Source organism: Helicoverpa armigera, chromosome 5, assembly GCF_030705265.1.
Source record: "Helicoverpa armigera isolate CAAS_96S chromosome 5, ASM3070526v1, whole genome shotgun sequence".
Taxonomy (NCBI): domain Eukaryota; kingdom Metazoa; phylum Arthropoda; class Insecta; order Lepidoptera; family Noctuidae; genus Helicoverpa; species Helicoverpa armigera.
Window position 1 is genome coordinate 9,786,138 of NC_087124.1, and position 24,629 is coordinate 9,810,766.

At 36.2% G+C, this 24,629-nt stretch overlaps 3 protein-coding genes across 4 annotated transcripts; 1 reads left to right on the forward strand and 2 right to left on the reverse strand.

Moving 5' to 3' along the window:
• The first annotated feature begins 849 nt into the window (after positions 1-849).
• On the forward strand, positions 850-6,772 carry LOC110374460 (eukaryotic translation initiation factor 3 subunit I). Its single transcript, XM_021332173.3, has 5 exons — positions 850-988; positions 1,113-1,339; positions 3,858-3,990; positions 5,817-5,984; positions 6,239-6,772. The coding sequence occupies exons 1-5, from the start codon at positions 986-988 to the stop codon at positions 6,695-6,697; spliced, it is 990 nt and encodes a 329-aa protein (XP_021187848.1). The 5' UTR covers positions 850-985; the 3' UTR covers positions 6,698-6,772.
• A 2,910-nt stretch (positions 6,773-9,682) lies between these two features.
• LOC110374431 (serine/threonine-protein phosphatase 6 catalytic subunit) lies at positions 9,683-12,438 on the reverse strand. The gene is made up of 6 exons (XM_021332136.3): positions 12,177-12,438; positions 11,644-11,789; positions 10,890-11,031; positions 10,305-10,459; positions 10,036-10,148; positions 9,683-9,953 (listed from the first exon to the last, which is right to left on the reverse strand). Exons 1-6 carry the CDS (start codon positions 12,339-12,341, stop codon positions 9,763-9,765), a joined length of 912 nt encoding a protein of 303 aa, XP_021187811.1. The 5' UTR covers positions 12,342-12,438; the 3' UTR covers positions 9,683-9,762.
• A 1,524-nt stretch (positions 12,439-13,962) lies between these two features.
• On the reverse strand, positions 13,963-24,310 carry LOC110374430 (RNA-binding protein RO60). Of its 2 annotated transcripts, XM_049842508.2 has the most exons (13): positions 24,158-24,310; positions 23,547-23,873; positions 22,660-22,834; positions 21,864-22,022; positions 21,239-21,274; positions 20,957-21,168; positions 20,463-20,668; positions 19,839-19,975; positions 19,360-19,491; positions 18,748-18,918; positions 17,395-17,528; positions 16,754-17,007; positions 13,963-16,355 (listed from the first exon to the last, which is right to left on the reverse strand). In XM_049842508.2, the coding sequence occupies exons 2-13, from the start codon at positions 23,742-23,744 to the stop codon at positions 16,220-16,222; spliced, it is 1,950 nt and encodes a 649-aa protein (XP_049698465.2). In that variant the 5' UTR covers positions 23,745-23,873; positions 24,158-24,310; the 3' UTR covers positions 13,963-16,219. The 2 variants fall into 2 exon arrangements, with proteins under 2 accessions (XP_049698465.2, XP_021187810.2); XM_021332135.3 differs by lacking the exon at positions 21,239-21,274.
• Positions 24,311-24,629: the final 319 nt, after the last annotated feature.

Genomic DNA, 24,629 nt, shown 5'->3' on the forward strand with positions numbered 1-24,629 from the left:
GAATACATAATACAATCCCAGGCTATGCCTACAGAAGAAAACTACATAGGTACTTTACTGATTTCGTTAGGATAAGAAAAAATAAGCAGTGGACTAGAATAGGGAAAAATTGTAGAAAAACTAGTCCGCATACCTACTTATATCATAATCATAAATGTATTGATGTCTTTATATCGAAAATATCAATTTAAATAATTTAAATCTTAACAGAAGAAAATGAGCTTTAATGGGTTACCTCGTAAAAACTTGCTACGAGGACTCCTAAGAATTGCATAGTCAATTCTTATTTTATTTATTAGTACTGCTAATATACATCAATATATAATATGCGCTTAGTGTGCGTAACCATGCTATATTTTATATCACCTGCATATAAAGCTGTAAATGAGTAGGTAATGGTAAAAAGCGCAAGTACTCTGAGCCATCTTTTGTCGTTCAAAAATGTCTTCATAAAATAAGGTATACCTACTTGTATATTATTTACAAGTTAACTCTATCAACATAATCTAAGCTGAAAAAAAAAGAACAAATCGAGCTTTCTAACTACTGTCAGGTGCTAAATTACTGTAGCATTGATATGCTACCCTCTATCGTCGAGTAGTAAAACTATTTGTATTTTAACTTAGTTCGTGTTCATAGATGGCGGCAAATAAAGTAGTAGAAGAGCAAAACTACTGCCCTCTAACGTTGTTAATGAAAACTATAAACCAAATATCGAACTACTTGTATTATTTTAATATTAACCTGAAAAAATCGTTTAAAATATGGTGGAAAAAATCTTTCTATTACTCAGTAAAATAAATGACAGCACCAGACCTCTTGTTTGTGAATCCTTCCTAAATTCCTTTCCTCAAGCAAGACATTCTCTTATCTATGGCTCCAAATCCTTCTGTCAAAATTGTCTGCCGCTTGCCACATGTCAGTCAATAATTACAGTGGTTTTTTCATATTTTACTAAAACTATACCCCAAAACAACCACACAAAATGGTATGTAGTGCAATAAAAATCATAGTTGGCCCATATTTCTTCTTAAATGTGCTCCATTGCAGTGTTTTGAACTATGTGCAAAAAAACAAGTTAGCATGGTGTGTCATGAATAATTCTGTTTCAGAAACCCCTTATGCTGCAAGGGCACGAGCGTGCCATCACACAGATCAAGTATAACCGTGAAGGTGATTTGCTGTTCTCCGCCGCTAAAGATTCCAAGCCGAACGTATGGTGGTCGTTGAACGGTGAACGCCTCGGAACTTTCAATGGACACGGAGGTGTCGTGTGGTGTCTCGATGTAGACTGGCAGACCATAAACCTCATCACCGGTGGAGGTGATAGTTCATGCAGGTTTGTATATGTTTTTAACAAACTTTTTGAATGATTGTTTGGTTATGATGGCTTGGTTTACATAGGTGTGCTATAATGTTGAGAATGATAATGCACTTTGTTTGGTTCCTTGTTTCCTTATTCCTGCTATTCAGTAAGAGGAAAATATTTGTTTAATGCTTAGGAAATAGTCAATATATTAAAATATCTAAGTCGTCAAAATAATGTGAGATGAAAAGTTCCACCATTAGCCTTAAATTGCATTCATTTAATATGATCTAAAAATATTTGGGGTTTTTGTTATCAACAACAAATACTATTGCAAATTTTATTGCACAATATGATGTAATAATGCTAAATCAATACAGTAAGATAGGCACCTCTGCCTTGTGGTGCCATATTTAGGATTTTTACGTACAAGAGAGGTTTCCGTGTTTGTTACAAACTGAATGCTCATAGCCTGATAACCTGTCCTGATGGTTTTATGCTTATTTTTAGCCAGTCTGTGAGATTAATGACAATGATCTATTAAATAGGAATCAATTTAAATCTCATCAGTGCATTGTTATTTCGTTAATCTAGGTATATAATAAATGTTTCCTCTTTATAACATTAATTCTTTATAATATTAATAAACATTTCTTTCATTGATGGAAAGCTACACACAACATAGGCTATATTTTATCCCGGTATGAGCAGTATTTTGCACGGAACGTGGTTGAAACTGCAGGAAAACAGCGAATTAACCCTAAAACTAGTTTACAATATACAGTCATGGACACATAATTAAAGACACCCCCGACTCGAAGTGAAATAAATAGTTATGGTACTGACATGAGCTTAAGCACAGTATAAAATGTAACGTAATTATTATTACAACAAATATTACATTGTGTTCTTTAAATTAAGGACAAAAAATATTTACTGTCTTTAATACTTTAAATAAAACACTTTATGGGAACTGAACACTAACTTTTGTAGCGGATTCTTGGCTGGTCAGCTAATTAAAGACAGTAAATGCTTAGTTAAGAAAAAAAAGGAAGATATAGAAATAGTCGCCATACTTTTTTTAAGTGAGTAAAATATTTATGAGAACTCACATTAGGTAATAATTTAGGTTCCCTTCATTAACATTTTTCATTTTAGTCCAATCAATATGACTAAAACAAAATTTCTGGTAAGTAAAATGTTTTAGGCTTTTTTAAATAAAGTTTATCATGCGGATTCATTCATACCACTTGAACTGTAATAAGAACATGGTAATAAAATTATTATTAAAGATGCCTTGTTAATGCACTAAAAAAATCAAGGTTTGAGAACAACTGAAAACCGACGTCAAGGAAAACTTATCCACATTAACAGACTTCACGGTGGTATTATAACGAAAATAGAGAACCATTAATATTATTGGGTACTGTTTTTTCGGCGTCATTTGATGCTAAAAGGACGAAAATTGTGTCTGCAGAACTTTAAGATAACAGCCGGGTCGGGAAAACCTGTAGTGAAAGAAGATGTTACTTTTGGAAAAGCACCGCACGTCCATACTGTAGTTGGCGTTTTCTAGCAAAGGTGAAAGTTGCTCTGAACAAGCATTGAAAAATGATTTGTTTATCTGATAAAACAAAGGGATTTGAAGAATTCTAAAAAAAATATTGATTTTAGTCACTTCCAAAACATGTGATGTAACCAAAGTACACCAAGAAAGTTCTCAACCGTAGGAGGCGAAAATGTTATAGTGTGGGGCTGGTCGCCACTGTTTAGTGAAAGACCCTTCAGAAAGGTATTATTAAAAATAGGCGAATTCAAGTACAACATTTCATAAACAAGCATATCGTTATAAGCTAAGCATAATTTACCGGTCATTAGGACTTTCCAAATTAGAAAAGCTCTGAAAAACACTGCAAGGGTAGTAAAAATGACTCTTTAATCGGGCAACTTATGGCGGCTTTGGTTTGGCCTATTGCAAATCCAATGAAATAAAAACTGTTAATAGGCGAAAAATACTATGGCAATAAGTTGTACATGGAACATCGATCAATTTTACACAGATTTTAATCTCCTTAAGTAGAAAATCTCCTTAGCGACTTCTACAAAACTGACCGCTTGCTCGTTCAGGGATGTCGTACTGTTATTGAGGTAAAATGAAATAAACCAAATATGAATAATTATTGGAATGTTTAATAATAGTGTAGGGAATGTTGTTGAAGAAAGGTAACTCCTATTTCTCCTACTCCTAACTTTTTCTTCCTCTGAGCAAATGGAGTGTCTTTAATTAGATGGCCAGGCTTCGTTATGGACCATACCGCCCGGTATTCGGATAAAGTGAAAAAAAAAACTAAGTGCGGGGGATTATTAAATATAGTCATTAGTTTTAACATTTCACAATGCCTTCTTAAATATTTCAAAATAGAAAAGACAGTTCCCAGGGCAATGTAAAAAAAGAAATACAGATGAAATGCCCCGGTAAGTTAAGATTCCAACAGTGTCTTTAATTACGTGTCCATGACTGTATAGTTACAGAAAATATTGTATTTTCCAGACTGTGGGACTTGGAGACTGGTAAGAACATAGCTACAATCAAGACTAACTCCTCAGTGAGAACATGCAACTTCAGCTACAGTGCCTACCAGGCCGCCTACACCACCGACAAGGCTATGGGACACCCTTGTGAGGTAAAATTATATTTATTGTACTAAAGTTTTTGGCTTCAATCAATTAGAGGTTTTTGCCATGAATAGTACCCCTATAACTAAAATGTAAAACAATGCCAAATTGGATATCAACAATATCAAGCTACAAAAACAAATATTGTTTTGAATTCAATAGATTTACAATCCAAAGAAAGAAGATTTCAAGCAAAACATATTGTTACTTTCGATGCTAGAGCCATCTGATATAATTTTCTTCCTAACTCCCCACATAAAAACAAGAGTGCTCCCAAACAGATGAACAAAGGACAATGGGCGATTCCGGTCCAAATGTCCACCACGAACGAGACCTATATGGCTAGATAGCCCGTTAAATATATAACATTTTTTGTTATGAAAGTAAAAAAAATATAATGCCAGAAAAAAGTTATAGCAAAATCAAATAAAACATTTTATAGATTTTTTCAATTACTTTTCGTGATGTTCGATTTTCGTACTTTCTGTAACTTCTGATAAAATAGAATTGTTCATTATTAAAGAGAAGACACCACCAGTTACATCGAACTTTCTTAGATCCAGGCACCGCTGAGTATATTCAAGCACTTCTGGCGCCTCAATTGGTTAGTGATTCGTACCTACATCCTTCTTCTTTCTCCTGCCCTGTTCCCAAATTTTACTTGGGGTCGGCGCAATATGTCATTTTCTTCCATTTTCCCCTGTCACTCGTCATACTGACACTCACTCCCTTCCTATTCATATCATCTTTCAGGCAATCCATCCATCTTTTCTTAGGTCTTCCTCTTCCTCTCCATCCATCTACATTCATACTTAGCACACACTTTGTTGCATGCGTATCATCCCTCCTCATTACATGTCCATACCACGACAATCTTCTACTTCTCATCTTTTCTGTAACTGGCGTTACTTTCAAACTTCCTCTAATGTAATCATTCCTCACTTTATCCATTCTTGTAACACCACACATCCATCTCAGCATTCTCATTTCTGTTACATGCACTCTCTTCTCGTCCCTCTTTTTCAATGCCCAACACTCCGATCCATACAGGACGACAGGTCTAATGACGGATTTGTAAATTTTGCCCTTCCGTTTGAGGGGCATCCGCGGGTCACAAATAGCGCTAGTTACCTGTCGCCACTTCATCCATCCAGTATTGATCCGATGCGTAACGTCCCTGTTCACGTCACCGTCACTTTGGACGAGTGAACCAAGGTACCGGAAGTCGGAGCAAACTGGTAGGGGCATGCCGGCTAGGGTTATGGTCATGGGTCCCGAAATACCGCCAAAATCACAATGAAGGTATTCGGTTTTACTCCTGCTCACCTTTAAACCCACTGTCTCCAGTCTCAGCCGCCATGCCTCCAATCTACTCTGGACCTCTGGCCCACTCTCCCCCACCAGAACAATGTCATCGGCGAAAAGCATACACCAGGGTGCCTCCTCCTGTATATCTGCCGTAAGCGCGTCCATTACAAGCAGGAAGAGATTCTTACCTACATCCATCGGGCAAAAAAATATGGGCTGTTTATATATGCAAATGTGTCTTACTCATCTTAGTTTTAGATAAAGTGCGGAAATGGAAGTGGAATAAAATAAAAAATAATAATGATAACATACAAAAACTACCGAAAATTAAGAATTCATTTTTGGCTATAACTTTTTTTTGGCATTGTTTTTTTTTTACTTTCTTAGTAAAAGTTACTCTAAATTAAGTGGACTATTTAATTATATAGGTCTCGTTCGTGGTGGACATTTGGACCAAACTTCATACATTCTTGCCCAATCTCCTTTTAGTTTCGTTTTTGTTGTTAATTTAACATGCATTTTCCAGGTATCAGTAATTGACACAAGAACTGTTGATGACTCCATCTCCAGCCAAGCTCCCATCTTGAAGTGGGAGATCACAGACTCCAAGGTCACCTCCATGGTGTGGGGTATCTTAGATGAGACCCTCATCACTGGCCACGAAGCTGGTGACCTGATCCAGTGGGATTTGAGGGTAAGACCTTATTTACTAAATTATTTACCTTACTACTTTTATTAACCTTATTAGATAAAAGAAAACGCTATGCTTACTTGTCAGTAACAAGCAGTATATTGAAAGCCATATTTGATTTTTATGGCAGAGTAAGTAACTTGATACTTACAATAAACAAGTTGTTTCTTTTTTTATAAAATTAAAACAATTCTAAGGCTTTACTTGAAAATGTTCATATCAATTATTGGATTCAAATCACCCCTTTTATTTTTCAGACTGGCAAGAAAATCCAGTCGATAAAGGAGCACACGCACCAGATCCACGACATGCAGCTGTCCCGTGACGGTACCATGTTCATCACCGCCTCTAAGGATCAAACCGCCAAACTGTTCGACACAAGCTCCTTGGAGCTCCTCAAGGAATACAAGACCGAGCGTCCCGTCAACTCCGCGGCCCTCAGCCCGATCCTAGACCACGTCGTACTTGGAGGAGGTCAAGACGCTATGGAAGTAACCACCACATCCACCCGCCAGGGTAAATTCGACGCTCGATTCTTCCACTTGGTATTCGAAGAAGAATTCGGCCGCATCAAGGGACATTTCGGTCCTATCAACAGTTTAGCTTTCCACCCTGACGGCAAGAGCTACGCGTCTGGTGGTGAAGACGGTTACGTACGTGTGCAGAGTTTCGATCAATCCTACTTCGATTATACCTTTGATTACAACAGGGATTGAATATAAGGAGAAGAAACGTATTAGTAAACTTAATTATATAAATGTCAATAAAACCGATTTCTAATAAATGGACAATCATTGTTTTATTTTACTATCCTTTTTTCATTTCAATTCCTTTGGGAGCTCACACTAGATTTACGGGGACCTTAGGGTGCGCCCACATCTGGCGAATGCGCCGCGAATGCGCAGCACGCGAGCCGATCGCGAGCTGTCCGCGAGCTGCGCGCGTGCAGTCACTGCAATAGTTCGGTGCGCCTCTTTAGCGCAACTCACGCAAGGCTCGTATAGAGCGCGCGATCTGCGCGCAATCAGTTCTCGCCCTTACAGTTCCGTATATTGGCTCAGTACTATCGAAGATGTCAGACGTCGCGCGCCGCTCACGAACAAAAATGCACGCGCGCAGCTCGCGGACAGCTCGCGACCGTGTGCGTTCGCGCAGCGGAATGTTGTTGAATTTAAAGATTTTAATTATGCAGATAATTAGTGTAAGACGTCCTATAATTGTGTATGGTAAATAAAAATTTGTGTATGCAGCCATTGTGGAGAAATTCACCAAAAACAGATTCCGCTGGGCGAACGTTGGCGAACGTTGTCCTGGCGGAACTTTTTTTAATCCATAGACTTTAGAAGAAAAGAGATGTGTCCGAAAATTAGTGTGTATTTGTGTATAATTAATTATGTACCTATGAATGAAATCAGTGCATGCATAAACTTCGGAGAAATTCAAGTTTCCGCTACGCGAACGTTTGGCCATTAGCTAGTTTTCATATAAAGCGCTTACATAGAGAGCTGTAGATTTTTACATACGTTGTTTTGAATTTGTTTATATTTGTTTAAAAAACAGATTTAGAAAAAGTCGCAGGGTTTAAAAGATAAAAATATAAACGTAAAATACACTTATTAGGTCTTAGTTCTTAAAGTATGCAGTTTGGGGTCTAGATTTTCACGTTTACACAAACCTTGTAAGTGTCTCCAACATGTTGCCAAGTATCAATGATGTTCCGTTAGTAATTAAAAAGTTATAGGATATTTTACCATGAACAGATCACTGTTTACAAAGCAGTCGAATATCACGACGTTCTAAAGGAATTGCATGGTAAAATGTATGCCAATAATTAGTTTAATCATTCAACTATTCACTTGCAAAATTTCATGTCATTAAATTCAGTAATTAAAGAAAGACAATTAAAATATCGAAACCCTACATAATCCGACCAAGTTCGGATTGCTACAAAAGCGCCGTGCCATATGTCTAAGCAACGTTCTTAACTTGGTAGGTTAGTATTTATTAATATGGTACAGTTGCGTACACAAGCGTTAGAAAAAAATAAAACAATTGTATTTCGTGATTGAAAAATATTTTTTAATAATAATGCCACTATCTACGATAAAAATAAATCTTCAATTAAAAGTACTTTTCTATTTAAATATCCGTGTACAAAAATATTTTTATTATTATTACTTACATAAATTACTTGACTACGTGATTAAAAATAACGTTAATAAACGTTATGTATTTTAACTAAAATGTCGTAGATAGTGGCATTATTATTAAAAAAATATTTTTCATTCAAGAAATGCAATTGTTTTATTTTTTCCTAACGCTTGTTTACGCAACTGTACCATTTTAATAAATATACTAACCTTCCAAGTTTAGAACGTTGCTCATACATATGGCACGGCCGCTTTTTTGTAGCTATCCGAACTTGGTCGGATTATGTAGGGTTTTGATGCTCCGTCAGTATTATAATTGTCTTTCTTTAATTACTGAATTTAATGACATGAAATTTTGCAAGTGAATAGTTGAACGATTAAACTAATTATTGGCATACATTTTACCATGCAATTCCTTTAGAACGTCATGATATTCGACTGCTTTGTAAACAGTGATCTGTTCATGGTAAAATATCCTATAACTTTTTAATTACTAACGGAACATCATTGATACTTGGCAACATGTTGGAGACACTTACAAGGTTTGTGTAAACGTGAAAATCTAGACCCCAAACTGCATACTTTAAGAACTAAGACCTAATAAGTGTATTTTACGTTTATATTTTTATCTTTTAAACCCTGCGACTTTTTCTAAATCTGTTTTTTAAACAAATATAAACAAATTCAAAACAACGTATGTAAAAATCTACAGCTCTCTATGTAAGCGCTTTATATGAAAACTAGCTAATGGCCAAACGTTCGCGTAGCGGAAACTTGAATTTCTCCGAAGTTTATGCATGCACTGATTTCATTCATAGGTACATAATTAATTATACATAACTACACACTAATTTTCGGACACATCTCTTTTCTTCTAAAGTCTATGGATTAAAAAAAGTTCCGCCAGGACAACGTTCGCCAACGTTCGCCCAGCGGAATCTGTTTTTGGTGAATTTCTCCACAATGGCTGCATACACAAATTTTTATTTACCATACACAATTATAGGACGTCTTACACTAATTATCTGCATAATTAAAATCTTTAAATTCAACAACATTCCGCTGCGCGAACGCACACCTCGCGACCGGCTCGCGTGCTGCGCATTCGCCAGATGTGGACGCACCCTTAGATCGGGTGTGTCGTACCTTATCACATTAAATCCTATCACACATACTTTATGACATCTGAAGGGAATGACGGGGAGTAGCAACCCCGCGACAAATCTATACTAATATTTCTTTGTTTGCTTGAACGCGCTAATCTCAGGAAATACGGGTCCGATTTGAAAAAAATATTTCACTGTTAAGGTTACTACACACAAGCATGCCGCCGTGCACCCGGCGGCATGCAAAGCCGTCGGCACGACCAACCGACCAAAAAAAAACGATTTTGTGCCGCTCAGCATGAAACTAGCGGCGTTGCCGCCGGCATGTGAGTCTGCCTTTAGACAGCACATTTATCGAGGAAGGCTACTTTTCATCTAGGCTCGTGGTGGAAGTTTCTATAGGACACGGGTGAAACCGCTGGGAGAAGCTATTAAAACAATGACATTGTATGCAACAATTTATTATATATAAAACATTATTTTATTACACTTGGGGAATACTTTCACTTATGCTTAAACGACATTTCACAGGAAATAAGGTGTAGTGTGTTGAGGGGGTACTTCTCTTTCGCTATCGGGTACTGCTTGGAACAATTTCGCTGTTCTGTCATTAACTGTGTTGAACTCTAATATGGACGCGACGTTGCCGCAGCGGTAACAGTAGTTGGGAGCCGACCATACTGTCACCAGGCGCTTGTCAAACATATATTTATAACCTGGAAAATAAAGAAGAATTAGAAAATAGAAATTGAGTATATAAAGCATTTTCCTGTTTACTTGTATAGTGGAGGTACAAACCTTCATTTACTAACTGATGTGCCCGACAGATTAAATTCAAATTGTTGTAATTCATAAAAAGCTCTGTGACGTAGCTACCGAATAACCACCCAGCGCCTCGTGGACTTACAGACCTGAAACACAAATATAATCAATAATTTTTATACAAACATTACTTTTGAGAGAAGAGGTGTGATTACTGTGTCAATACCAATGCTTTTTCTCCAACACCCAAAAGTAGACTATACTTTGTGTGCTAGAAATATTATATAAATAAATAATATACTCACCACATCTTGACATCAGCAGGATCTGACCACAATAGATCGCAGAAGGCTCCTTTGTGTGGTATTTGTTGATTTCTGTCAATACATCGGATTTGATCTAACATGGATATCTCAGGAGACAGCCCACCATGCACACATAGCACAGTCTCGTCTATTAACTGAAATAATACCATAAAGTTGCAATTAATTATTTTTATAGTACAAATGTTATACACTTGGCCCTTTATAGTATTTACTAAGGGATGAAGGTGAACTATGATAAATTGATAACTAAGTCTATTGTAAGTATAATATGCTAAATCATCAAGTTTGCTATCTATATACCTATTGGTGTCATGCTCTTGCATGCATACACATAACTGATAAGATATAAGTTATTTGTTGAGAATGTCTGTTTATTTATTCAAAGTCTAGTAAAGTTTTAGGAGAGTTTAGGGATCAACAATTCAGCAAAATATGTATATAGTATGTGAAACTGCTTGGTATTGGGTGTGAAAGATAACAAACATCCATACACCCCCACATTTGTAGTCGGTAGAAGTTTTTTTTTTACCACTTATAAATATTAATTCCAAAGAATATACTCACTGCTGCTACTGTTAGTAGATCAAACACTCTACAGCAATCTTTCCACGCATTAGCGTTCCCATATTTGTTGAGGCACTCGTCATAGAAGCCATACACTTTTGTGATTTGACATGTTTCATGGTTTCCTCTGAGTAATATAATCCTGAAAAGCAATAAAATTAGTTATTATTATTGGTCAAATAATTATGTCTATGAAAATAAGTGGTATGATTTGATTACATAGAGAGGATTATTCAGGACATATCAACTTTATATTACAATTAATCTCTATATCCCTTAGTCAAGCTATCACACAGGAATGCCCGGCGGTCGCTGAAACCCGTGACAAGAATGTAAGATAGCTTTTGTCTCTGCCCCCAGGTGAAATCACGGGCAGAAGCTAGTAATAAATAGCACTGTATTATGTTCATATTTAAACAATTCATAGTATTTTATTGTAGGTATATAAACATCTTGGTATGAAGCTTCTTTTTAGCTGCTAATAAAGCCTTTTTTAGGCATTCAAGTTTGTGAAGAATAACATAATCGCTAATTATAAAACAATAGAAATTCAATTGTGACTCGTGTAAATCTGCACTCCAACACACACAGATACAGGTAACGATTCACGGAAGATTATCGATCTACAGTGATTTATGTAAAATATGTCAATAATAATATAATGTACGATGGGTTTGGCCAACTTAAGTTTTATTTTAGACCTCAAATAGTAGAAAAAAATATATCATAGTAGAAGTGTAGAAAAATATCATACCTGTCAGGATACCTCGCTTTAAGTGCCATAAGTAGTGTGAGTGTTTCTAAGCTGTAGTAGCCCCGGTCAACATAGTCACCCATAAATATATACTTTGTGTGGGGCACCTGTCCCCCTATGTGGAATAATTCTTCTAAGTCATAGAACTGAAAAGAAACAATGACAATAAAGCATTACTACAAGAGGAAGAAAAAAAAAAATTGTAACTTTATCTATGTTTGATGACTTTTAGGAAGTTCTTTGTTTAAATGACAAGAGAAAGAGACTGGTAAATTTAATATTACTAAGTTGTAAACAAAGTATGACCTAAACCAAAGTAAACATGTAATAAATCATGTCAGAGATGTTATTGTCGCGATTATTAATCTTAATATGCATTCTAAATAAGGTTTCTAATGTCATGGACATACTTGTTTTTTTTCTATTGGTTATTCCTTATTGGTCAGAATAATTACTTGGGTGGATGTTGTACAGTTATAGTGCAACAGCTTAAACGACTAGTTTGTAACCTATGTGATAATAATAAGCTTTACCTGGCCATGTATATCTCCGCAGACTGTTACAGGTGTCTGTACCGGTTGTACGTTGGGCTCCTCCAACAACAAGTCACATACAATATTGCAAAGCTCCCGTAAGTCATCCTCGGGTAAATATTTACACCTCTTCGCGATCTCTATCCACTTATCCACGTCACTCATTTTGTGCAATATTTGTCGAAAAAGGGGTCGTTTATTTTCCTCACTAAACACAGCAACGATTTTTGAGATTAGGTTAGTGGTGCGACTCAACCACTAACCAAGTCACTTTGACAGAATGATAATGAAATCGATACCGACTCAAGTGTGGTTTTGAAGAAAATGGTATCTAATCTAATAGTCAAACAGTTATGAGAACATTTTCTGCTTATTTGTTAATTAATACTTCATACATGGGCATTTAGGTATTTTGAATCTATTCAATCGATTAAATTTCATTTGAGATCATTCGGAAGGCCTGATATCCGATACTGACATATGTATCTCGATTTAAAAAGTTAGAACATCTCTACAAGTAGGTGTCATGTCATTCTAATGTGACATAAGGGAAGCATTTATGAATAGAGCTACTTTTAATTAAATATTAGTAAGGAAATGGCTAAGAAACAATTTCATTCGTATTGGGGTTTCGAACAATGCGTGAATAGGGCTAACGATGAGAATCCTTGAATTTTTTTCTAACTATGTCGCCTTCACGCCAAAACAACGAGTCATAAGTACATAGACATAAGGGAGTAAATAGGGGAGTACATATGCGGTTATAAAGAAACAAACAATAGGTACATAAGGGAGTTCATATGAAATTACATGGGGGAATAAGTAAGGGTAATAGGCGGAGTACCTAGGGAAACAGGTGGATAGTCAACCTGGGCCCCGATTCTCCTAATTTTACTTAAGCGTCATACGATTCACGTTCGACTGCGATCCAATCACGACTCGATTACGATTGAAGCGAATGTGGCATTTCGCTATTTTTTCTTTGAAATAAACGTTTTTATCTTTTTCTGTCATTCAATAATGAATCATTTTGTCTGCAAATGATTTACGATTGCAAAATGATTGTACAGCAAACTACCGTATGGACCAAAATCACTAAAATAGCAGACCAATCGCACACCAATCAAATGTCAATCGAATACGATTGGTCTTTTATTAGTAGCAGAATGCCCAATATGGTTAAAACTGCTATTGCGATTCAATTTCTATTCGATTTTGACATTATTAACTTAGGAGAATCGGGCCCCTGACGATCTTAAATTCTCAATAGACAGTGAAAGAAGAGTGACGTGGTCGGTATATTAGAGTTGTGGGCATGCCCTACATTAGATCCATCCATTAGTAGAATGAGCCGCTTCACATACTTGGACTTGGTTATTCGAATAACCAAGTCCTTATACAAAGCGACTGACATGCTTTCGTCACCGCTGCCACTGTGATCGAGGTGTCAACAGCCTCGGTCACCACGGCCTGTCGCGCCGTGTGGGCCGCATACCACGGCAGTCTCCCAGAGAATGGGTATTTTTATGCTTACCGGCTAAGCTTAAGCATTGGCGACGCCTTTTGGTTACACTTTCGGTTGGCATCGATAGATTAGAAAACATAGAAAAATTCATGTAGATTCAAGAAGTAACAAATCAGTCCAAATGTAAGAAATTCAAAAAATCTCTTTGAAAACTAGAAAAAGAATACATTCTTCCAGGGAGCGTTAAGTACATTCAGGGCGCGAATGAAGCCTGCCTAGTTTAGTTAAATTATTGAAAATAGTTAAAGAAAAAAATATTACTTGAATATTAAAAGTTTATTCACGTGAAAACAAACATGCAAGTACATTTTTTGAATGTTATACACATTGTTATTCATTAGGTATAAGGTGCTTTTTTGATATGCTGCTGTGAATGGGTTAAATTAACATGATTATATGTACTACTTGTAACTTAATGCTAAAAGCACGTTAGGTATTGAAATACAACAGATAATTTGCAATTGGGACGGCCTTTTATTTTTTTAATTCGTGTAAAAATGCACTAGCAAGCTCATGTTTGTGAGTGATTAAAAAAATACAAAGAAAGTACTCCTGTACTTGTATTCGGTTAACAACAGAATAGGTAATCGTTTTTAATGTCATAATACTATTCAGCTATTACGTAACACTAAAACCGGCTGTTTTCTTTAAATTTTACAACATAATTTTTAATTTCAAAGAAAACCAGTCCGATTAAAAATAATATCACCAAAGTGCAGAGTTGCCAAGGCATAATAAATCACAGAATGCTATTTTCGAGATACGAACCATACACTGGAAACTGATGCGTCGAATCACAAAACAATAAATAAGTACCTGTAATGGTCGACAACAAAGTAGGTTAACCTGATCACCTTAACAATAAAAAGCATAAAGTGTACGATGCTTGCGTTGACCACCATAATACTAAAACGTTTATTAAACCTAACACATTTTTAACAAAAAACAAATGATGCATACAAAAAAAGCATTTCTAGCAATTTCGAATTCCTTCACCTAAGTTTTGAATTTTTTTCTTTTACAGTTATAAAAATTACTTAATCCCGAGAGAGTACCAAGTGATCACAGATTTCGAAAATTCCGCTCATCTATTAGTACAAAAGTGACCAATATTCTGAAACGGTTACCTACCTACGTATGAAAGCCGATGCATGCCCATCTATTTATAATAAGTAGTTATTTTAATTCACTTCAAGTGGAATGTGACCAATTCATTTTATGCACAGTCACAATTACTGCTTACTAAGTTTAAAACAAATATTTCACTATGGCGCTAAACATCATGAGCATGTACCTGTTTTCATAATTTTCTATATTACCAAGATATGCTATCATAATTAATTTCTATCGGCTAATTTACGTTTGCGAGCCAGTACTCTTTGAATAAAATTACAAATGCATAATTACTTTGGCAAATACAAAAACGCTTATAACGCACAACCTCACTACGACCAAGTCTGGTCAAACAGTAATAAATAAATTTGAAACTCAACAACAACTGCAAAAGTACTGGCGTTCAAACATACCGGGGTGCAATTACGACAGGCCCGTGAAATACACTCTTTTATAGGTTCTAAATAAAAGCAATTTCCCTATTGTCAATGTTTGACCCCCATTTTACGTTATTTTATCGTTGAACACATAACTAATAAGAATAGTGAGCGCCAGAGGCCAATTTTTGACAAACCAAAAAGACCCTGTTACAAATATTTAGGCTACACATGTTAAGCTTAACAATATCTAAGTTACACACTCTATAATTATATAAAAAGAAGAATCGATATACTGTCAACATATAATAAAACAGGCTCGGTAAAGGATTTGTTCCACTGCCAACAGAAGTTAAATGATATTCTCAAAAACTTTTATTATGCAACTAATAACGTGTTGTAGTAAATATAGCCGGTAAGCAATAACTTCACTTAGATAGGCTCGAAATAACATGTAGCAGAAACATCAATAAATGTTATTCAACTTTGTCTATGCTAAGACTTACAGCTAAATCGTAAAAGCAATAATGTTGCAACCAATAGCGCAGTCGACAACTAACTGTTCCCTGTTCGAGGATATTTTTTCTGGAAATGTTCCAATTTGGATATAACCTATGTACTGCACAGTACATTCATTTCTTAGCTTAAAAATAAAATGTGTGCTCCTACAAAATAACTCATAATAAGCAGAGATCCAAAATCAGGGTTAATAGAAACAGTTACTCTATATTCAACTGTCCAATAACTACCTCGTCAGCGATTAAAAACAAAAAATTAACACTAAAAAACATGCAAAACATAGTTAAAAGATCTCTAGGCAATCAGAATTACATTCAGATTTTTTATAGAAATATCAGTTCCGTATAAAACACTTTGTATTCGCTTCGGAACACATGGTGGTAATATTTTTATTAGACACAATTTTATTGTAAATACTGAGGTATAAGGTCGTTTTTCGATCGAGATAATGACCAATGCGGTCTTAAAATTGACAGACTTGCGAAGCGATGTTTGTGAGAAGGTTGCGTTCACTTGAACTGGCCGAGTACGAACGCGTCGATAACCTTGGGCACGTACTCGTCTATGCCCACGATGTCCAGAACTCCTTCGTGAGTGCCGTCCGTCGTGTACACCTTGTGGGAAGCCAGGTTCATCACTATCAGTCTGAAAGAGTGAACATATGAATAAATGATTATTTGTTTGCTTGGCGTATGTAATACGTTTTGTGGAAATTGTTAACATAGTACTGCAACATTTTACAGTTAATATTCCTAATAGTATTTATATGCAAGAAATATCACCCGATGAGACGGAATCAGAAAGCATAATTGGCTTTTGTTGACTTCACAATAGCCACAACGTTACAAGTTTTTTACAAGAACTAAAAAACTTTTTGTCACAAAAATTGTTAATAATGGATAACAAACACGATACCTACATTTCAACTAACAAAGCAATAACAGCTCATGGAATGACAAGGAATGACCATACATTTTCATAGGGTTCAACTTTGCTTAACTTTACTCCGAGAATATTGATAGCAGGGTAAGAGCAGTACTTACTTAGCCTCAGGCACTCCAACTTCTTTCCTGTACCGTTCCAGCGCTCGCACCGGGCAGTGGTCAACGAGCCCCTTGCCAGGCGGGGGCGGAGGCCCATACCGGCCCGCAGACCCGCGCCCCCCGCGGCTGTTGACGTCCAGCTCCATGTATCGGGTGGTACGGTCGACCATGTTGATAAACACATCGTATTTCTTCTTTCCTTGGGTCGCATAGCTGATTGGGGCGTCTAGTTGCACGCGGCCTAAGTTCGCTTTCTGTTAAGAAATAAGTAACCTTAAATTATGTTTAAGTTTAATTTGATCAGATGGGATCAACTGTTAATTTCAGTATGGTATGGAAATATATCATATCGTTTGTTGCGTTCCTTAATGTACATTAGGTGGAGAATATAAAATGATTGTCACAATTATGGACCCTATGCTGTGCTAATCACAGCAAAATAGTTAGAATATATAAATAAAATCTCCCAATATCTGAACTGAAGTACCCAGGAAAGTCATACATAGCTTGATACTACTAGACCAAAAACCTAGTCTATCTCTTGAACTATAATCACATAATGCTGCACACACAGCATTCAAAGTACATACTTATACAACAGTCATCTTCCACGCATCTAGGGAGAAAATAAATGAACATACCCTTAACAAGAATTCAGCCTCTTCAATGTTGCTAAAGTTGCGTTCGATGGTCACCAGTTGAATACCTTCTTCAGAGAACACAGCCAAGTCCACTTGAGATTCACGTTTCAGGATTTGGAGAGCCAGGATAATAGCTAGAAGTCGTCAAATCTAGTTAGTGAAACAAAGTACTCTAACAAGTCTGCCTGTTCGTGAGAATAAAAAAAAACTGAAAAGATTTTCACAAATTGTTTAGAGAAATTCACGGGGAAGCTTTTAGTATAATTTACACTCGTGCAAAGGACCGGGACGCTACTTTGTTTAGAAAAAAGTAATGTTCTATATTTTCGCAGATTAAGCAAAATGACCTATATTTCTTGTACAGCTCAGCTTAGGGAACTGTTTAAAAAAATTAATATCATGACCGTACCTTGCCAATTTATTTATGAAAATATCATGTATGTTAGGAAAAACTTACATTTGTTTGAAAAAATATGTGATAGACATAATTATAACACTAGAAATAAAAATAAGATAGCTATCCCGCAGTTTAGATTATCTAAAGTACATACATCTTTCATGGGATATTGTGCCAAATGTTATAATAAAATACCAGACAACATTCTGGAACTAAATGACATGCGGTTTAAAACTCATATAAAAGCCACACTTTGTAAGCAAGCATATTATAAATTAGAAGATTACATTCAAGATAAAAATGCTTGGAAACATGCTGGTCCTGCTCCATAGGACATACTGACAATATCGAATTAATTAACAAATTAAAATTACACCAGCAAATAAAATTGTATTCATCTTTTGATTATTTGTTTGTAATTTTGTACCAAAATATAAACCAATTTGTAAATGTGAACACCATGTAGCATTTTAATTGTCACTTTATCCTCATTTGTCTTTGCGATACTACATGATCTTCGCATGCTTTTACTGTATGTATCAATACATACAAATTGTAATACTATATTATTTTTAAAAAGAGTAACCATGGAGTTTCTTGCCCGTTCTTCTCCATAGGAAGCTACTTTTGGAATGGGCAACTAGAATCAAACTTAGTTATAATTTTGACGTTCATAAGTGCTTGTAAAGGCCTAAATGAAATAAATGATTTGACTTTGATTTTGACTTTGTAGGTACAGTCAACTTCAGGTCAGGTTATATAGGAAAATCGTACTTCTTCTATTGAGTTAAGGTGCATGACAGTTACCACTGATGTGCGGTCTACTGTACCACATAAAGTAAAAGACAAAACATGAAGAATGATTCAATAGAACAATTTATATTGGGCATAACTGCAATTAAATAAAAAATAAAATACATGCATAAGAAAAATCAATATTAAACACATTTCCTCACCAGCATGTCCCGGTGTGACATTAATATTGAAGAAGCATTCAGCCAGTAGATGCTTCTTGCTTTTCTTCTCTGTGTCGGCGTCACCGCCACCGCTCGGCGCAGGCTTCGGAGTAGTTGTCGCTGTCTTCTTACTTTTCTTAGGCACTGATACAGGCTTGCAGAAGTGACGACCTGTACCAAACCGTTTATATTATAGTACTATCGTATTGTAAAGCATCAACTTCAGTTGAAGAACTGGTTAGTTTTCTGGAGTAAAATTCACGATGAGACTAGGGAAAGACATAATACTTTTTCGTATTATATAGTAGTCAAAAAGCAGAGGCTGTCTGGAGAAATAGAGAAAGGTTATTCAGGTTTTCATTTTAAGATAGCTAGACTACAGGCTTTTTATGACAGGAAATCATTGATAGTGTAGTCTCAATATATGACATGTCATCGACAAGAAAGAAGAAGAGTTGATGATCGGGAGATAAGGGTTTACTGATTACTGATTAAAACAAATCTTTGTTCCTTCTGGGGCCCTTTGTATAATACTTTCAAACAGCCGCCCGCAGCTACTGTGCAGGCTACTGGGCCTATCTTGCCCATCGATCTTTAATACCATAAGCTCACCTTTAAACATATGGTGTCTCATATCCATGGTGATCAAGTAGCGAGCATTGGTCGGAGGCGTCAGAACCCACGTCAGGTCTACCAGCTTGGTCAGAGCGGCCAGCACGGCTGGGTTGGGTGGTAAGTCGATGCCTGTGTGAAACGAAAGGAAAATTATTAGTTGAGACATAAAAACAAACATACATACTTTGTATACTAATGAAATTACAAAAAATATATATTTGCTAGTATTTCTCCAGTTTACAGAACACTGCTTATATTTTATAAGGTTGTTTCAGGAAAAAAATATTTGCTCCCAAACGTAAGTAAATACAATACGTCTGAAATAATTTAGCAAGTTTAGATTTAATGGCTTTTGAGTAACTTTTTTTTATTGTAACAAAATTATTGTGCAAACAACCAGCTATCCTGCCTGACTCACCATATTATTTCAAACATGCTGTAAATTCCTAGATGTTTGATGTTATATTCTTTCTTACCCCAATGTTTGAGCTCTCTCGGGTGTCGCTTAGTTGTGGTCCACTGCCACAAGCCGGTCTTCGTGTCCAACATCTGACGCGTGCGGCGACGCAATTCCCTCTCCGCCGACACTTTAGCTTTGTCGAACTTCATCGGTCTGTTAGTAAGACAATTTTAGTCGTTAAATATAATATAGTAAAGCCTTTTGAAATTACATTGGAGCATTGGTAAGAAATGTAAGTTTGGTAAAAATGTATTAGTTGATTAAGAAGTAGTAACAAGCCGTAGTGTCTATGAAACTGAGTGATTTTCAAAGCGAGACTCTGAAATTGGTCTCAAAGTATGTCGAGTTTCATCACTACATAGTACAAAACAAGGTCGCTTTTTCTGTCCCTATAGGTATCCCTTTGTACGCTTAAATCTTCAAAACTACGCAACCGATTTTCATGCGGCTTTTTTTTAATAGATAGGGTGATTAAAGAAGAAGGTTTATATGTATCATAACATACATTAAATAGTGGGGAAATACTGTTATCCCGTGCAAAGCCGGGGCGGGTCGCTAGTTATGTATTATAAGGAAAATAAATCTTCAAAAAAAATCGAAATCGATATGAATCATTCCCAAAATAATATTGGACACTCACTTGGTTTTCTTGTTGTAGTTGCACATCGTGATATAAACTTCCAGTGCCGTGACTTTCGACTTCTTTATGACATCCTGGTTGTTGAGGAGTGATACCAGTATAGCTGTGGTCGTAGACTCGCCCGTCAGGAAACCCATGTTGTGGATGCGTTGAATGTGACGCAAGATCTCGTCCAAACCCAGCTGAGGTAGGATGGCGTCCCAAACCTACCATAGAGTTTAGTAGTAAATAGGTTTGTATTGTGGTAATATTCGAATTTAGAACCAAGTTCCAATTTATTCATTTATTTCAGGCAGTTGACTACTGAGCTATGTTTATGTAGGTCATGCAGACATAAATAATGTATGTTGTAACATTCGGGAAGCCTTGCAATTACCATGCTCAAGAGATCAAATATTTCATTCCCACTACTCATATGAAATTTTAAAAATATTTTTAATATCTGTGTTACCATTGGTCGAAAAGTTTTTTTTAGCAAACTGTTTGTTACATACTTCCTGTGACGTCAGCAAATGACCAGGAACATGGTCAAGAGTGAATTGGTTCTGAGTGGCGATCGCTGCGGCCGCCTCGGGGTCTTCGCAATGACGCATATCCTCAACCTTCTGGATGTAATCAAACACTTCCTTCGTCTCAGGTCTGTCACCAACCATTTGCTTGGCGCGCTTGAACCCAAAGATAGCGTACTTCACAATCGCGTCGCGAGCTAAAATAAAACATATAATGTAAGAAATACGAACTATTTTTTATTGATATAGATACGATTGCTTACCAACCATATAGGATTACGATTCCCACTGCAAAAACTTCGTCTATAATGCAGCGTGCAAAAATGGAAACAGCATGGTCGAAATGATCAAATATTTTTTTTACATAAACATGTGACCTACTTTGTACAATGAAAATGGTTCTTTCTTACCACAGTTATCTGAGACCTGAATGGCGCACGTGTTAATCTCAATATCAAGGTTACAAATAAAAGCATTTTTTTTTATGTCAGGGGTATTAAAATGAGGGGAACACCCTTCAACATTATAGCAAACAAACTTTATACAAAAGGCGCCTTTATAAGAACATTTATAGCGGTTAGTAAGTGAATCCATAGATTATGGAAAATGGTAGCCAAATATGTAATAAACAATAAAAAAAATTACATTGGTAGCAAAGTTGATTACTTATCATGGCTTGTAGCTTACTTATCACGCAACTTTACTTATATAGAACAACTTTCTAAGAAAAAGCGATATGTACATTGTTTGTAAGACGTGCTTATAATGTGATAATAAATAACTGTGAGTTATTAGAGTGATAAATTGCCTATGAAATTTAGCGAGAGCCAATTAAGCTAACGATACACAACAGTCTAGGCTCTGTAAGAAGTTTTATATCATGAATACTTACCGTAATCATCAGTAGGAATTTTGACATGAGATTTTCTAAGAAGAGTCTTGTGGGAACGTCCGTGACGCGCGCGCACCCTTGTCATGTCCTTCGCGAGCTCCATTACTTCTTTGGTGATATACCACTCCTTCACGCTGTTGCACCATCCTCGGCCGTTACCTGGGGAAAATAGGTTTTATTTTAACATGTGTTTCTCTAGAAAGATTATGTGTTTGTGGGACTCTTGCTTTGATTGTTCTATAACTGATTCTTGGTTTGATGAATGGCTGAACATCCTTGGCAATCGGTATGGGTAGTCAGAAGCCAGTAATTCTGACACCAGTCTAACCAAGGGGTATTGGGTTGCCCGGGTAACTGGATTGAGAGGGTCAGATAGGGCAGTCGCTCCTTGTAAAGCACTGGTACTCAGCTACATCTGGTTAGACTGGAAGCCAACCAAAACATAGCTGGGAAAAAGACTTGGAGGATGATGATGGTTTGATGAATCTAATCATATTCCGAGTTGTGTGTCCGTAGGTGCAAAATGGTATGTCTATCATTTAACACTATTAAAGTCATCAATTCAGATACTATAAAATTATATCATTATCTATATAATATAAAAATGAATCGCAAAATGTGTTGGTAAGCGCATAACTCAACGACGCCTGAACCAATTTGGCTCATTCTTTTTTTGTTGTGTTTGTTATTGTCAGGAGAAGGTTCTTATGAAAAAAAATTGGGTAAAGTAGAGAAGTCAGTTGACGGGAGCGAAGCCGCGGGCAAAAGCTAGTATTATATAAAATATTTTCCTCACCAGTTTTCAAAAGCCGTGTGAATTTATTGAACAGCATCATCTGCTCAGGAGTGACACATATTTCCACTGTTGCCTTGTACGCAGCCTCTTTCACTGCGCAGTCCCCGACTTGCAGACACTTGGCCAACGCAAAAGCAATTGTATCAAACCGCGTGTACAAACCATCCTTGCATGCCTAGAAGTAATAAATCCTTTAGTCTTCATTCACAATGTCTGGCATGAAGTGTAATATGAACACTCATGAATAATTCATTGAACACAGTCTCACTGTGTACAGCATAGAATTCGGCATAGCAATTTTAATTACCAAATAAATGTCATTAATCTTTTTTTTAAATAAAAATTGCAAAGCTCTATTTTATTTGATGAAAATGTTACATTCCATAATCTGTACTAATATAACAAAGAGTAACCATGTTTTGTTTGTTTCTACTGAAAGCAGAACCTTTGCTAAAACTACTATACGTAAGACAAACCACTGACAGACGATTTGAAAAATTCTTTGATTGTTGGAAAGCTACACTATTCCCAAGTAACACATAAAATAAGTAATCCAGTGCCTTTGTCATTGTCCCAGATACCATCTGGTGTATGATAAGAGTAACTTACATCACCCAGTGCTAGTGGTAATTGGTGAAATATTATTATATTATTGGTTTGCTTGCCAGCACTCACCCAAACTATATTTCAAGTCAAATTGATAAATGCCAAAAGCAAGAAAATGGTTTACAGGTTATAAAATGAGGGTAAGTTAAAACATCAAAAAGTTTTGGCTGTTAAGACAGTAGCGCATAGTTTAGACACGTTTAAAAATAAATAAATAAACAGCTGATATATAAACACATGTAAATACATGAAAGTAAATATAAACAACAACAAAATTATACCTTTAAAATGATGTTAACAACTTCAGTATTACCCTGATGCAATGCCATTATGTCATTTATTACAGGGAGTTTGTCTTCTTCGAAGTATTTCTGCGTGGTCCAGCATCCAGGGTAGTACCTGGGAGATTCATTGCCCGTGTGAAGGTACCGGGTCAGCCTGTTCCGCAGCTCGGGCTCTAGTCTTGCCGGCTCCGTCATCGTTACTCGTCCCAAGTACCCGGTTACAATAAATTAGCTCCACAAAACCCAAAATGTTGCATGTACAATGCAAATTCTCCGTCGTATCGTTTTAGCATCCAGATATCAATGTACAGTCGCACACCAAACCTGAGAATAACGTGACGACTAGAGGTAAATGCACTGAATCTTATAACTATTAATTTTTTGTCGGTATTCGAGCGAAACATGTGCCACAATAAATTGAGGATGTGGCTAGAAAAAATGGACAATGGAGTCTCGATCTATATTAGAGCGTTACACAGAACGGCTGATTAATAAAATCGTTATCAAATATTCAAACTGAAAAACCAGTTTAGGCAATATGTTAATGCTATGATTCCTTCCTTAATTAATAAGCAAATCATTAAAATTAAATTATTAAAAAAAAATACCTCGTCGATTCCCGTTTTTCTGTCGAAATTGACACATTCGTGATTTGACAAATCAAGTCAACCACTGACAATTTTTTTTTTAATGCTTTGTAACCAAGCATTATTCTGTTTATTCTTTATCTAGCTTGGGAGTATAGATAAAAGTCAATGCTATGTTGAGATAAAATAAGAAATACCACTAATAAAATGAAGTCTGATTATTCTTGAAGTATTTCTTCTTCTTCTTAACGTTTATCCCGTCCTGTGACGACGGGGTCCGCTTTCCGTATCTTCTTCTTCTATTCTTGAAGTATTATTTTGTAATTAAATTAACAAAAGGCTAAGAATATGGATCACCACAAGCAGCGGTATTTCCGTTCCTACTATCATGTATGAATAGATTGAAATGGAACCAACATCGCTCCAAGATTTTTGTTTATTTTCCGGAAATCACCGAGGCGAGGCATGGGCGAGGCGAGGACGTCGGACATAG